The following is a 14,528-nucleotide window of genomic DNA, read 5'->3' as shown; positions in this document are numbered from 1 at the left end:
TAGTCTTCAATGCTACCTACTGTGTTCCTCCTGCAGCGCCCCCCAACTCCCTCCAGCCTGCCTAACTTGTTAGGACCGCCTCCAGATTGGGGGGGGGAGGAGGAGAGGTGGGAGATGGCTAGGTCCAGTTAGGACTGGCACCTGAACTTCTCAAAGGCGTGAACCACTTACGCCATTCGCATATAAACAGCCTCCCACTTCTACCCCTCATCCCACCAAAGGCTCCCAATCCTGGGTCCTGGCCTGTGGTTAGCCCACACAGCTCTGTAATTAGCTGGGTAGTGGGAAGCTTTTAATGAGGCCGCATTAGTCTCTCACATAATAAAGGGGCCTTGAGACTCAGCTGCTGCCCTCATTCTGGTGAATCTGGGGCCATGTGCAGTCAGAGTGACTTCTCTCAGTGTGGCCTGAGTCCCAGGGTAGGTGGGTGTCAGGAGCGTGGAGTGGGAGACACATATTTCAGGACCCGAGGAGCACCTGAGAGCCCTATGAAGCAACCACACTGTGGGTTGTGATGCAGGACACTGGGCCCAGGCTCCCTTTTGTTTTGTAATAAACTTTTATCGGGCACTTACTATATGCCAAATGCCATAGAGCTGGGGACCCACTAGTGGTCCCTACCTGTCCTTGCCCTGTGACGCTGATATTCGGGGGTCGGGGGGCAGGGTAGACAGACTATAAGGAAAATATTTGGTACATTGGATGTAATAAGTGCATGAAGAAAAGAAATAGGCAGGAACTATGGAGTAGGGGGTGGTAGTAATTTTAAGTAGATTGGGGAAATTGTTGGTGAGCAGGAGTCTTCCTAGTCAACAAACAAGAGAGCCATGGTTCTTCCCCAACCCCAAGATGGAGAGGAGTACAAGGTCCCAGAAATCCAGGTCTCCTGGAGAGGTGGACTACCGCTCGCTCTGTGAGCGTTAACGGTGCCCTTACTGGTCAAGGTTCACACTGGGGCAGTCGAACGGGGGGATTGTTTGGAGTGAGAAAAACCTGAATTTGAGGCTGTTCTTCAGGAGCTATATGTCCTGAAGCAGCTGATTCAACTTTTTGAGCCTAAGTTTCCTCATCTGAAAAGTGGGACTATTTCCTCTTCACGTGGCGGTAGTGATGAAAATCAAATGGATTGCTCTATGCCCAAGCACCTTGTTCAAACCCTGCCTCCATTCTAAACGTTGGAGGTGCCTAATCTCTATGAAGCCGGCTTCCCCTTGGCTCACCCCTCCCCTTCCAGCAGCATCTTTTCTGTCTGGTTCTCCTTTCCATCCTGCCTCTGCCTCTCCCCTGGTGCTCTCTACCTTCAGTGTGAAGTGAACAGAATAAGCCCCCTCAGTAGTGTGGGGCATGAACAAGAGGCTTGAAAGGTCAGGGGAGGAGATGCCTGAGCTGCAGGGAGAGAGATTACAGTGGGGGAAAATGTAGCTGTGAGGAGAAAAAGAAGCAATTAAGACATCAATACTAGGGCGGGGCGAGGAGGGGAACAGCTCAGTTCCTCCCTTTGGAGATTCGGCAGGAGGGAGAGAAGTTAGAACTCTGGAAGGATGCAACTAAATCAGGCCAATTCAGGGGTCAAGGGGAGTGCGTGGGGAGGCCAGGTGGAGAGGCATTAGCACCGGAGAGGTTCCTGTATTCAACAGCAGGGCAGAAGTACTGAGGACCAACGTGATGGGTCGGCTCCGGCTAGGAGGAGGACAGAGGGAGAAAGGAGGATGGGAAGGGATGCCAGGCTCACCTCCCAATCCTTAGGGGCCTGAGCGTGGTCTCCTGGAGGTGGGAGGGCCAGAGAAATACCTCCCTGAAGTTATTTGGCCTGGCAGTTGAGTCTGGAGGTTTAAAGGGCAAGAAACTGAGGATGAATGAGGAGGAGAAAGAGGCCCAGAGACCGCAGCTATGGAGCTAGATCGGTGTGGAAATTTCATGAAAAACCATATACGACATCATTCCTTAGCATGCCCAGCTTAGGGGCTGCTGGAAAGTGGGCTGCTGGATAATTCCAGCTCATTGCTGGGTTTGTAGGGTGCGTGCGTGTGCGCACAGGTGTGTCTGTGTGTGCGTGTCTGTGTGTGGCTGCAGCCTATATCCTCCTTTCTCCCACCAGCCTCCCCCCTCCCCTCCGGCCACCCTGGGATTGGTGATTTTCAGCCCCTCCCCCGGCTCCCCCAGACCCTCCCAGAGCCTTTATCAGGGAGCTGGGCCAGAGTTCCTGCCACATTTCCAGATCCCCTCTACTCCCTGTTTCTCTCTTCACGGCAGCACCAGCACCACCAGTGTGTGTGGGGAGCGGGCGGTGCTCTCAGCCAGCTCCCTGAGTCTGCTAGACGATCTGCCCTGGGCTCAAAGCTGCTCCACAGGTAGGCACAAGTGGGAGAATATTGGATGGACTGCGCTAAAGGACAGGGGCCAGAGTTAAAAGGGGATAAAGGTGGCAGCCTTTGATCTGGCAGGAGGCTACCGGGAAGGTGGGCAGAAGGCACCCATAGGGGTTGACAGCTAGTGATGTTTGTAGCCTGTGGGTGCAGGCTGATTCTTCCAACACTAGAAAGTTTTTGCCTAAGTCTTGGGGTTACCTAGCGCTAAAAAATAGCATTCAGGAGCCCTCCTCAAGCTGAATAAGGAAACAGCCCTGTGCATGTCCTATAAATCTATCATCTTTCTTGGGAGCCTAGTCCCTGGCACTGTTGCATCGCTGCTCACTGCCAGGTGCACATCCTGGGGAGATGTGTGATGGAGGAGCCAGGAAACTGAGCCCAAGGGATGTCCCTCCTGCTCAGAGATACTCTCCCCAGACCAGGGCTTGGATGGGAGAGTTGGGGGCTGGGGAAGCAGGGTCAAGCCAGGCTGCTGGTCGTGAATGTTTCCTCCGTTTGCCCTGTGCTGTGTCCTTCTCCCTGCCTTCCCTGTCGTGTCCCTCTGCCCTCCTAGGCACCATGCAGAGTACCCTGCTGTTCGCGGCCATCCTGGCCCTCAGCCTGGCTCAGAGTTTTGGGGCTGTCTGTGAGGAGTCACAGGAGCAGGTGGTGCCCGGTGGGGGAGAGAGCAAGGTAAGGCACCCTTCCAGCTGTGCCTGCCCTGGCCGAGTACTGGGCAGCATCATGGGAGCCGGTGCTCTGCCTGTCTCACAGCTGTAGGGGGGAAGGTGGGGCGGGCAGATTGGGAGTTCCTGGGTTATCCATCAGAGGGTTCGATTTCGCTGCCCCTCTATTAGTCTGATGTTTGCACTGTCTCCAGGTGTGTCTGTAAGTGTCTGTCACTATGTGTATCTGTGACACTCTGTGTGCAAAAGGTGCCCTACCACTATGTTGTCGGGTGGGTTGATTGGTGACTTGGTGATTGGATGGTCCTGTGAGGGGTGGGCCGGGCTGGTCTGAGGTTCTCTGCGGTCCAGCTCAGGTTCGGTTCCTTCACAGGGGGCAGATCCTCTCCACTCCCTGGACAATATGAGACAGTCAGAATTTCTCTCCCGAATGGTCATTTGTATGCCATTTTACCTATCAGTTGTATGTATTATTTTGTTTTCAAAATTCAAATAAATTCCCTTATCCCCTGCTCATGCACCCCCAGTAAGCTCAGGTGCTCTGAAGAGTGCCCCCGCTTCCTCTCTCCTCTCTCTGGCTCCCTCTAGCCTCTGCTTAGTCAAGATGGAAAAAAACCCACAAAACAGGTTGGGCCCCGATTTCCAAAGTTCCTCTAAGAAAAAGAATAGGAGTTGTCAGGGTAGGGGTCCAAGGGGAGTGCAGGGAGGAAGTCTTTTCAAGGTTTTGAAATGACAGCAATTACATTGGTACAAGTGCTTTTAAGATGATTACAGGTGGAACGATTACAAATTCAGTGTGTGAAGTCTAACTGCTTCTCTAGCTCAAATCTGTTTAGCATCTCATTACAGGAGGTGGGCAGAGTATTTGAACAATTTGGGAAAAGTGGCTGCCTGGGAAGCTGTGCGCTGGGCAGAGAGAGAGATCGCCAGCCTTCGTCCAGCTGGGGAGGTGTCCCAGGGCACAATGGCTGGCAGCCTTTCAGGTGGCAGCAGTTGTACCAGATCCAAAAGACCAGAACCAGTTCAAAAAACACACTGGGAGTGCCAAATATGGGCTGGACACTATGTTTGGAGGCCAAAGTTCCAGCTGGAGATAGAATATCTGGATATATTCCTCTGAGACAAACATGCTTTGAGACCTTGCCCCTCTTGGTCAATGAAGGAGGGAGATTGCTGCCCGCACCTCCCCACCGCAGGTCTGCGAGGATGAGGGAAATTGGGGCAGGAGGAGGGCAGGATACGCGTGTGCCTGGGTAACTGGGTCGGTATGTGTGGGGGTGCATCCTGTGTCAATGCGCTTCTGTGTGCTCGGCAGCCCAAGGACACCCGGGCTCTGCCGAGGGACGCACCGCTGAGGTTCAAGGTGAGAATCTCCAAACATAATCGTCGCCATTGTCTCTCTGCAGCTGCCATCAACTGGGTGTGTGGCGTGTGCCCACCAACCATCCTGCTGTGTCCAAGTTGCTAAAAATATCAACAAGACAATTAAGAGCCCCTGCTTGGCAGCAGGTCCAGAAGGGGGATCTGTGGTGGGGGAGAGGAGAAGAGGTATCCTTCCAAGCATGTGGCCTTCCTGAAATTCTAAATCCGGGGTAGGAAGAGGGGAAGGAGAGAAAACCAGAGGCAGAAACCCATGGAGAAGAAGAGAGAGTGAGAGGCAGTGGAAGTCACAGGGAGAGAAACATCCACGGACAGAGGGCAGAGTCGAGCAATGTCAAGGTTGCAGGGTGCCCCGCTGCTGACCCCACCCATCCCCAGGACCAAGTCCGGTCTGCAGCTCACTCATGGAGCACAGACCAGAGTATACTTGCTCTGTCTGACGGGCCTTTCTTGGAGTGGGGCAATTCATGGCTGGCTCACTTGGTGGGGCAACCACATCCTTGGGCAAACTGGTTCCTGAAGTGCCAGGGAGAAAGGAACCAATGGCCCTTCTCACTGAGAGGTGGCCAGAGCTGGGAGAGGACCCCAAGAGGCAGTCCCCTTTGGGGTAGGAAGATAGCATGACCAACTGCCCCAGTTTTTCTGGGACCAGCCCAGCTTGAGCTCTGAAAGCCCCACATCGCAGGAAGGCCCTTAGCCCTGGGCAAACCTGGGCAGTTGGTCAGCCTGTAGGGAAGCCCATGTGCTTCTGAAAACTTGGTGTGCACGGGAGTCACCAGAGGCCTGGTTAAAGTGCACATTGTCTCTCAGAAGGTCTGGAGTAGGACTGAGATTATGTATTTCTAACAAGCTCCCAGCAGTGATGCTGCTGGTCCATGGGCCACACTTAGAGAGCCCACTTCTTTTCCAGTGTAAACCAGAGGAAATCCTGAAAGAAATAGGAAGTCGTGTGCAGCTGTGGTGGGCTCAAGAAGAGGCTGTGTCTTGCGGGAAAGAGGGAGTGGATTGAGTGTGAGGTTCCTGCCTCTGCCTCCTTTGTTTCTCTCCCCTAGAACTCAGAGCTCAACCTGCTGCCCCCGTCGTTGCTCCGGAGGCTCTATGACAGCCGCTCAGTCTCTCTGGATGGATTGCTCAAAATGCTGAGCCAGGCTAGCGTGGGTAGGAATCAGCCCTGGGGAGAGGGGTGTGTGGGGCAGGATTCTGAAGATAAAAAGGCCCGGGAGATCCTTTCAGGTGGGGAGGAGGCTGGAGATGGCTTAGTGAGTAATTGTGGGTTGTGATCTGAAACCCCCTTCCTCTAATTGTCACTTTCCAGATTCCAAACCCCAGTTACACACTTGTTCTTGCTTTCACAGATCCTAAGGAGTCGTCACTTCCCCAGAAACGTGAGTAGCCTCTTTTTCCTCCCTACCTCTGCTGTAATCACTTGCCCAGAGCTCCGTGTGCAAGGGGCCCAGTGACTGCTTTGAATGGCCCCATCTCAGCTGGCGTGAACAATATGCCAACTGCAGCTGAATGTGAGAGGCCACTGGGAACTAGGAGGAAGCAGGTGTGAGGGGTATGGCAGACCCTCCCTCCACTGGCTGGTCCTTGGAACCAGGACGATCTCTTGGTGGCTGTGAAGATTCTCAGCTGGGCATCTGCTGGAGCAGAGAATTCTTGAGATGTGGAGGAGGGAGAGGGGGTGGAGAAGGTGGGCTTAAGGGATAGCTTGCTACCTGTGGGGAGTCGAACTGTGGCAAGATAAAGAAACAGAGACCAGAAAGCCACTCTCAAAGTCTTGACACACTCCTCAGAAGTCTTGACACATGTCTGGGAAAATGCATCACCCCCTCGTCATTACTATTGACAATGTTGGCCCTTCTTCTGCAGGTGACATGCATGACTTCTTTGTGGGACTTATGGGCAAGAGGAACATCCAGCCAGGTAGGAGCATGTGGAGGCACAGTGGAAGGGTCTAGGGTACTGGCCAAGATATGGCAGAAGTCACGTGCCTCACATCTGTCATCAGAGGGAAAGACAGGGCTTTTCTTAGCTGTAGTGAGGGTTCCTCAGCCCCTTCTCCTCGATCAGCTTGGATCCACAGTCCAGCCCTCCCTGGGAACAGAGTAGGGAGGCCTTTATAAGATAGGCAGGCCTTTATAAGATAGGGAGGCCTTTATAAGATAGTCCTGTTGCAGCCGGGAGGGGGTCAGGGGTTGCACTTGCTCCCCATCTCCCAGACAGGGCGCCTCTTCTGCCCAGCTCTGCCTTCTGGTGCTGCCCTTCATAGCCGCCCCTTCACTGTTGGGTGAGGGTGAAGATTACATTCAGAAAAATCTCTCCTAACTACACTGCTTACTTCACCCCAGACACTCCTGTTGACGTGAACCAAGAGAACATCCCCAGCTTTGGCACCCTCAAGTACCCCCCCAATGCGGAATGAGGTAAGGATTGTTGATTAGGGAGAGGCGAGAGGACTGTGTGTGTGCTGCGGGGAGAGGTTGCCTGAGGAGCATTTCCTTTGATGCTATAGGCATTAATGCTCATAAATTTGCCCTAAAATACAGTGTCAGTGCCCAGTGTGCTGTCATTCAAACACACTACACTTAGAGGCACTTGTGTGTCTGTGAGCATGTATGTGCACGCACGTACACACACACACACACACATACCCACACCCCTCTTTTTCATCTCTTTTTATGGACTCTGGTTGACTACCCAGCAGAAGCAGTGAGTGACGGGAAATGAGGAGAGAAGGGTTTCCCCTGGGGCTTCTCTGATAGGTGGGCTCGTCTGTTGTTTGGACTCTGTTCTCTCATGATCTGTGCAAAAGATAGAGAGATCATCATCTGGTAATTACAGGTGCCACATCCAATTCACAGGTGAAGCATTTTGCCTCCCAGGCAGGCTGAATCATTCAGATCATTCAGAATCTTGGGTTCCCGGGGTCCAGTGTGTCATTTTTCACAAGAGTGATTTAGGAAGAAATGCAAGAACTCTGAAATCTGATGGCGAGTAGCTGGAAACTGGATCTTAGTCGCTCTATGTAGCATAATAGACAAAAGCATGGCCTGAATTTGAATCCTGGGTCTGCTGCTCACTGGCTGCATCTCCTTGGCCAAGTTACATAACACTTCTGTGCCTCAGTTTCCTCACCTGAGAAATGGGGGTGATGATAGTATCTCGCAGGATTGTGGTTTTGAGGATTGAGTACAGGTAAAGGGTTCAGAGCAGTGCCTGGCACAGAGTGCTGTGTGTTGGCTTTGTCATGATTGTCGCAGTCTGGGAGGTGTGGGAAATGTCCCAGTGTTTCCCCTGGCTGGCTCTGGTCTGTCTGCCTAGAGCTGTCTGGGCTGGACCCTGGGGCTGAGTGGGCTGACGGATCACACTTGGTATGCGAGTGCGAGAGTCCCCCAGGGAAGTGTCTAGTCAAAACATGGAACCTTCCGCCTCAACACCATCTTCCCACACACAGCAATCGCAGCCCAACTGATGGCTTTCTTTGCACTAGCTTCCAAAGAAAGAAGGTATGGGGAGTGAAAAGGAGAGGGACTGGGAAGTCTCCGTTACCACGGAGAGATTCCTGCTCCTCTCCCTGCGTCCTTGTTACCCACACTCATCGGTCTCGAGGGAGACCCAAGGAGCAGGAGCTGGCTTTCCATGAAGGTGCCTGTGCATGACTCCCTGGGCCCAGAGACTAGGTCTGGTCGCCCAGTCGGTGTTGGGTGAGAGGGCACAAAGACCCATAATAACCGTAACTCGCTGATTACATGGTACTTACCGTATCATTTTGCTCTCATTAGATGGTTATTTCAGTCCTGCCGACTGCCAGATAATTATACGGGCAGCTATAGCTGGATGACATACTCTCCCCCAGTGCTATGCATCGGCCATAAAGATAATTACAGTGCAATTTTGCCATAGTATTTTATACAAATGGCAGAAACAAGTGCATTGTGGAAATCTACTTTTAATGCTCGCTGGTGAATCTAGGCTCTTTCAGAGGGACTGGGCCGTAATTGCAGTCTTCATAATCTCACCGCTGATGGAGCATTCTCAACCTGTTAGGTGCCAGGAAGATATAGGAAGGTCCCTGGGGGCTGGCATTTAGAGATTAGAGGAGACGAATCAACACAGATCATTGTGGCATCTTATTTCATTCACATGAAACTGCTGAAAGAGGAAGTGAGCCCTGGGCCCATCCTTCTCTGGGAGGTTTCTGGAAAGGGGAGGAGGGACTGGATGAGGCTGCGGGGCCCCTAGCACCAGGGTGCATTGGACAGTGCTGTGTGTGTGTGTGGTTCATGGGGATGCCAGGATGGTGTGACCTTTGTTACTACATTTTCTGCAAGGCCCCCGACGCACATGTGTGTCTGTAAGTAGCATGATAAACACGGTAGCTGAGAAGGGCTAGGCACCTGCCGCTAGGAGACTTTAGCGCTCCCGTTCAAAGGCTGCAGGGAAAGCTGAGAGTAAAGATTTCCTTTCTCTCTCCTCCCTTGCAGATGCCCTTCCCCCTCCAGATGCCTGCTTCCTGAGCGTGGTTGGAGGGGCTTTTACAGGACAGAAGATGTGCTTTCATTGTTTTGTCCTCAGTACTCCTCTTCTGGACTCCTGGGCTGCATCACAGAGACACCCTGTCGCCCTCCCCTAGGTCCCAGGTGCATGTGCCCCATTTCCTTTCTCTTCCCTATGTTTGTAACACTCCTGTGCTTTGACTCCTTCCCCACCCCTCTACCCTGCCTGGATGTAGAAACTGCATAGTGAGCATCCCCAGTCCCAGCAGGCATTGACAATAGATCCCCTGGAATTCCTGCAGGGTCCTACGTTAAAAAGATTACACCTCTCTACTCCTCCACAATAAAGGATTTTTACATACGACCTAGAGTGATGTGTTTGTTTGGTTGGCTGGTGAGTGGGTTTTTTCTTCCTTGACTCTCCTAGCTACATCGTTCACACGTACACATATATGATACACACACATATATTGTAGATGAATGGAATATCTTCATTTTGTACACATATCAATTTTCCCCACAGTGTCTTACCCAGTGCTTTATACAATTAGTATCAGAAGATTTATTTAGCGATTAAAAGAATAAATCAATGAATTTGGAAGATGAGTTCTAACACTCAAAGATTTTCACAGACCAGCTTCAGATAGAGAAAAAACATATTCTGAATGGCTTGTCTATATTTTTAGGATGGGGCCTGGGAGATATCAATCCCCGGATCTGACTCTACTTAATGAAAGAAGGGAGTTGGGGATCAAGGCTGTGCAAAGAGCTGGCTACAAAGGAAGATGCATCCACGCACTGTACCATCTTTCTGTCCCCAAATGTGGAGCACGGGGCCTGCATCAGGTCGAGGGGAAGAGACAGAGACCCCTACCAGAGTTTACAGTCTAGCAGGCTGTGGACAAGCAACCACTTGATCCTGCTGGGATGGGACATAGACAGGGAAGTGACTTCAGAGGGTAAGGAAGAAGGGAGCAGACATCTTCAGGGTTAACTGGCCACCTTAGTTATTACAAAGGGAAAATGTATATTTCAGACTCTTCTATATTGTAACTGTCACCAGCCCGTGGAGTGCTGGTCTAGTAGTCCCCAGCACATGTAAGGCACTTTAATGATGTGTGTGGGGGTGTCTTTTAGTAATCTGACATGCCAACCATCACAACAACAGCTCGCTGATCCCAAGGGGAGTCCTGTACCCGAATAGAACGGCCTGGGAAATCCTCAGGCTCCCCGCTGCCTCAGCCCGGTTATGGGCCTTGGTCATGCCTCTGAACCGCCCTGATACCCAAGGCAGTGTAAAGACAGGGCCCTGGAGCCAGAAGCCACTTCCTGCAGTTCCTTCACCCCAGTGAAAGTTCTCTCTTGCCAGAACCCGACTAGGCAACTTTGGACCCACAGCCATACAGTGGGAGCAGGGGAGGAGGGGAAGCTCACCTCAGGATCCCTGGTGTCAGGTTTATTGCTAGAGGTCAAAGACTGCCATCACCTCAGATCCTCAAGGCTTTCTCCAGTGAGTCATCTTGCTGGCTTTTCAAACTTATCTATGTAGAGGGTTTAAAAGAAGGGTAACTTTTGCAGAGTCTGTGGAATTTATTTGGGTCATGAAAGCCTCAAGAGTTGGTTCTCAGGGGCTGGTCTGGTGGCTGAGTGGTTAAGTTCACATGCTCTGCTTCGGTGGCCTGGGGTTCACTGGTTCAGATCCTGGGTGTGGACCTAGCACTGCTTATCAAGCCATGCTGTGGCGGCATCCCACATGGAAGAATTAGAAAACGACTTACAACTGTGATATACAACTATGTACTGGGGCTCTGGGGAGAAGAAAATGGAAAAAAAGAGGAAGATTGGCAAAAGATGTTAGCTCAGGGCCAAACTTCCTCAAAAAAAAAAGGTTGATTCTGCTCAGACTTGGGAGTGGGGTGTGTGTGCTGAGATGACACAAGTGCTTTACCAAGTAGGAGCATAAATGCAGAAAGGTTGCTCTCTGGTGGGACTGACAAAAATTGCAGAACTGGAGATTCCAGGAAAAATGAAGACAAATTTTAAATCAGATTCCTATTTTTGTACTTGGAGAATGTGTGAAGGGATCCTGGCCTTCCTCTTGTCCCTAAGGAGACCTGGTCAAGAAGACCTTGACTGAATTCCTTGCCTTTCTCCAGTTAGTCTTGTGTGCGTCTGTGTGTGTGTGTTATGGTGTTTGCATGGTGATTTCCTTTAAAAAGACTTCAGTATTAAAAGTTCCGGACCCAGGTGCAATGCATGTGGAGGGGGAGGTTTCACTGTACCAACAAGCAATGCTCGGACACTGACTACCCAGAGACAGCATCAGATTCTACGGATTGAGAGCTCAGTCCTACAAAACTGTGCCCCCCTTCAGTTACCAATCACAAACCTAGGTTTTTACAGATTGGTAGTTCTCACAACCCCCTCCCTCAGTCCCATTAATTTGCTAGAATGGCTCACAGAACTTAGGAAACCCGTTTACTCACTAGATCACCAGTTTATTATAGAAAGATATAACTCAGGAACAGCCAGATGCAAGAGATGCATACAGGACAGCATGGGGAAGGGGTGCAGAGCCTCCAAGCCCTCTGAGCACGCCACTCTCCTCTCCCTGCAACTGCACGTGTTCACCAGCCCGGAAGCTCTCCGAGCCCTGGCCCTTTGGGTTTTTATGGAAGCTTCATTACATAGGCATGATGGATTACATCACCAACCATTAGGATTGATTCAACCTGCAGCCACTCTCTCCCTCCTTGGAGGTCAGGGGATTGGGACTGAAGTTCCAACCCTCTAATCATATGGTTGGTTCCCCTGGCAACCAGCCCCCATCCCTGAGTGTGGTCCAAAAGTCACTCATTAACATAACAAAAGATGCCTTTAAGGCTCTCATCCCTTAGGAAATTCCAAGGGTTTTAGAATCTCTGTGCCAGAAATGAGGATGGAGACCAAATACTGTATATATTTTTTATTATAAATCACAATATTGATGAAGATCAAGGCTGCCCCAGGGAGAGAAGTCCAAGGCATCCTGCCCTACATACTGATCTATATCATCCTCTGGGAAGCACAGGAGGTCCTGACTTAATCCGATCTGATTCCTGTCTAAAGTTATAGGACCACCCAATAACCAGACCCCACCTACACTGACACCATTTTAATGACTCTTTTTACTTACTCTTTCCTTTGTCTTGTAAAGAGATAACTCACATACCTACGCCTTAAATTTGGCCCTCCCCTCAACCCATGTTTGCAGCTCTTACTGCCCATGGGTCCTGTCCCCATGCTATTCCATGCTATTCTCTGAATAAAAGAGGACTACTCCAGACCTTGAGAGTCCAAGAAATCTTTCTTTCGACTCCTTGACTCACTGAGCTCACATCAGTGTCACAAATATAAACAGTATAAGTTTTAATCTACACCTTTGGGGGGTTTGGTAGCATGTGAAGTACATTTACTGGGGTCAACACTCCAGAGCTGGTTAAGGCAGTTGGTTACAAAGATTGAACAGGCCCAAGATTCCTGCAAGTCCTGCAGTCTAATGTCTCAGAGTTGTGCTGGAGGTTTGCAGTCTATTGGTTGTATGATGTTCCATTTCAGGGGCGCTCGGCCACCTCATCCAGCTGTAAGGGTTGGATCTGCCGTTGGAACATGTATCAGCCTCTGAGAGACCCTTTCACAAGAGAGCTAAGTGGGACTGCCTGCTCCCAAACAGCAAGAACGGCTTATATGGCTGTTTTGCTTCTCTTTGCTAATAAATATCACATGCTTCAAAGCATTTGGTGTAATGCTTGCTTTCAGTATAATCTACCAGCAGTTAGTGAGGTTGTGGAAAAGGGGACACACAATCTCCCAAATTCGTCAGGATAACTGATGATTGCTGAACAGCCAAACTGGCTCAGATCAGTTGGCAACATTCTGTGTGTCTCCCTCTTCCCCATTCATCTGTCGAGGAATTACCAAACTCTACCACGCTCCTGCCTGCCTTCTGTCATTGGGCTGGACAGGATGAGTGAGGAGAGATGCTGAAACAGAAGGGCTCTGGAGCCTGAGGGCTTCCTACGAATTGAGGAGAGAGAGTGGGGTGACCACGACTTCCAGTGTTTTTGGTGGTACTGTAGTCCTCCCTTATCCTCAGTTTTGCTTTCCACCATTTCAGTGACCCGCAGTCAAATGCAGTCTGAAAATACTAAACTGAAAATTCCAGAAATAAGTTTAAAATTTCTCCTGTTCTGAGTAGCATGAAGAAATCTCATGCTATCAGGCTCTGTCCTGCCTGGGACATGAACCATCCCTTTGTCCAGCGTATCCATGCTGTATATGCTACCCACCTATTAGTCACTGAGTAGCCATCTGGGTTGTCAGAGCGACTGTCCTGGTATCACAGTGCTTGGGTTCAAGTAACCCTTATTTACTTAACGGCCCCAAAGCCAACTTTATTATTATTTACTGTTGTTAATCTCTCACTATACATAATTTATGAATTACACTTTACCGTAGGTACGTATGTTTAGGAAAAAACCTAGTATACATAGGGTTTGGTATTATTGTTACTGCACAAAAATGGGATCCTTCTACCTGATGAACATAAAAAAGCCAATTAATTATGGCACCAGCTTTTGGGAAGAGAAATTAGCTTTATTCTGAGATGGGTCTGGAGGGAGATGGGGGTGTGTGGCCCCAGATCTGTCTCTCTGATTCAGGATTTGGGGTGAAATTTAAGAGGTTAGGGAGCACGGGCTGGGATGCAGAAAGGCTGGTGGGACAGGCTTTGATTGGTGGGCTTCACGCATTTATGGTAAGGTTCCAAACATTTATGGTAAGGTTCTAACAGTTTATGGTGAGGTTCTAAACATTTATGATGAGATTCCAAACACTTATGATGAGGTTCTAAACATATATCATGAGATTCTAAACACTTATGATGAGGTTCTAAACATTTATGATGAGGTGGGGAAGGGATTTTAACACTGGACCTTCCTGAATGACGGACCCCTCGCTTCCGATAAGAGTCTGACTTTTAAGTTCCGGTCATCTCCCAGTCCTTTGGTTCTGCGGGGAGGAGAATCTTTGATTCTATGGTCATTTCAGGTTAAGATTTCTTCTTCTGTGCATGCTCTGGCTATGTGACTTTGTAAATTTTCTGGAAGACAATTTCTTAATCACTCTGCTGATAAGAGATGGGTCTGTTTGAACTGGCTCTAAATGGGCTGGTGGTTATGTTGTGTGCTGGTTCCGGCATCCACCAGGAGGTTTTGGAACACATACCACCCTCAGATAAGGGGGACCACTGTAGTGCTGGGGGGGGGGGGCGCAGGCAGGGCAAGTGGTTTCGGTTTGATGACAGGTCTTGGGCAGGAGCATTTGATGAGAGAATTTGGAGAATACCTGCTCACTAAGGGAGAAGCGTAGGGAGAAGCAGAATGATGGAGCTCTAGAGAGAGTTGGGAATGCAGGAGAGGAAAAATAATTTTCCCTCTACCCTCTAGATTCTTGGCTGAGACCCATCCCTGTAGTAAAAGAAAGATTAACAGGAGAAAAACAAACAGAAGTTTAATAACACATATACCTTCTGTATACATGAGAGATACCCAGGCTGAGTAATTCCTCAAAATGGC

At 50.1% G+C, this 14,528-nt stretch overlaps 1 protein-coding gene across 1 annotated transcript; it reads left to right on the top strand.

Annotated features, from left to right (window-relative positions):
• The first annotated feature begins 2,190 nt into the window (after positions 1–2,190).
• On the top strand, positions 2,191–9,277 carry TAC3 (tachykinin precursor 3). The gene is made up of 7 exons (XM_014740816.3): positions 2,191–2,351; positions 2,923–3,041; positions 5,467–5,572; positions 5,770–5,799; positions 6,287–6,340; positions 6,766–6,840; positions 8,902–9,277. Exons 2-6 carry the CDS (start codon positions 2,928–2,930, stop codon positions 6,837–6,839), a joined length of 378 nt encoding a protein of 125 aa, XP_014596302.1. The 5' UTR covers positions 2,191–2,351; positions 2,923–2,927; the 3' UTR covers position 6,840; positions 8,902–9,277.
• The last annotated feature ends 5,251 nt before the right edge of the window (positions 9,278–14,528 follow it).

This window comes from Equus caballus, chromosome 6 (assembly GCF_041296265.1).
Source record: "Equus caballus isolate H_3958 breed thoroughbred chromosome 6, TB-T2T, whole genome shotgun sequence".
Taxonomy (NCBI): domain Eukaryota; kingdom Metazoa; phylum Chordata; class Mammalia; order Perissodactyla; family Equidae; genus Equus; species Equus caballus.
The sequence above is the reverse complement of the archived record's forward strand: the minus strand, read 5'-3'. Positions and strand labels throughout refer to the sequence as shown.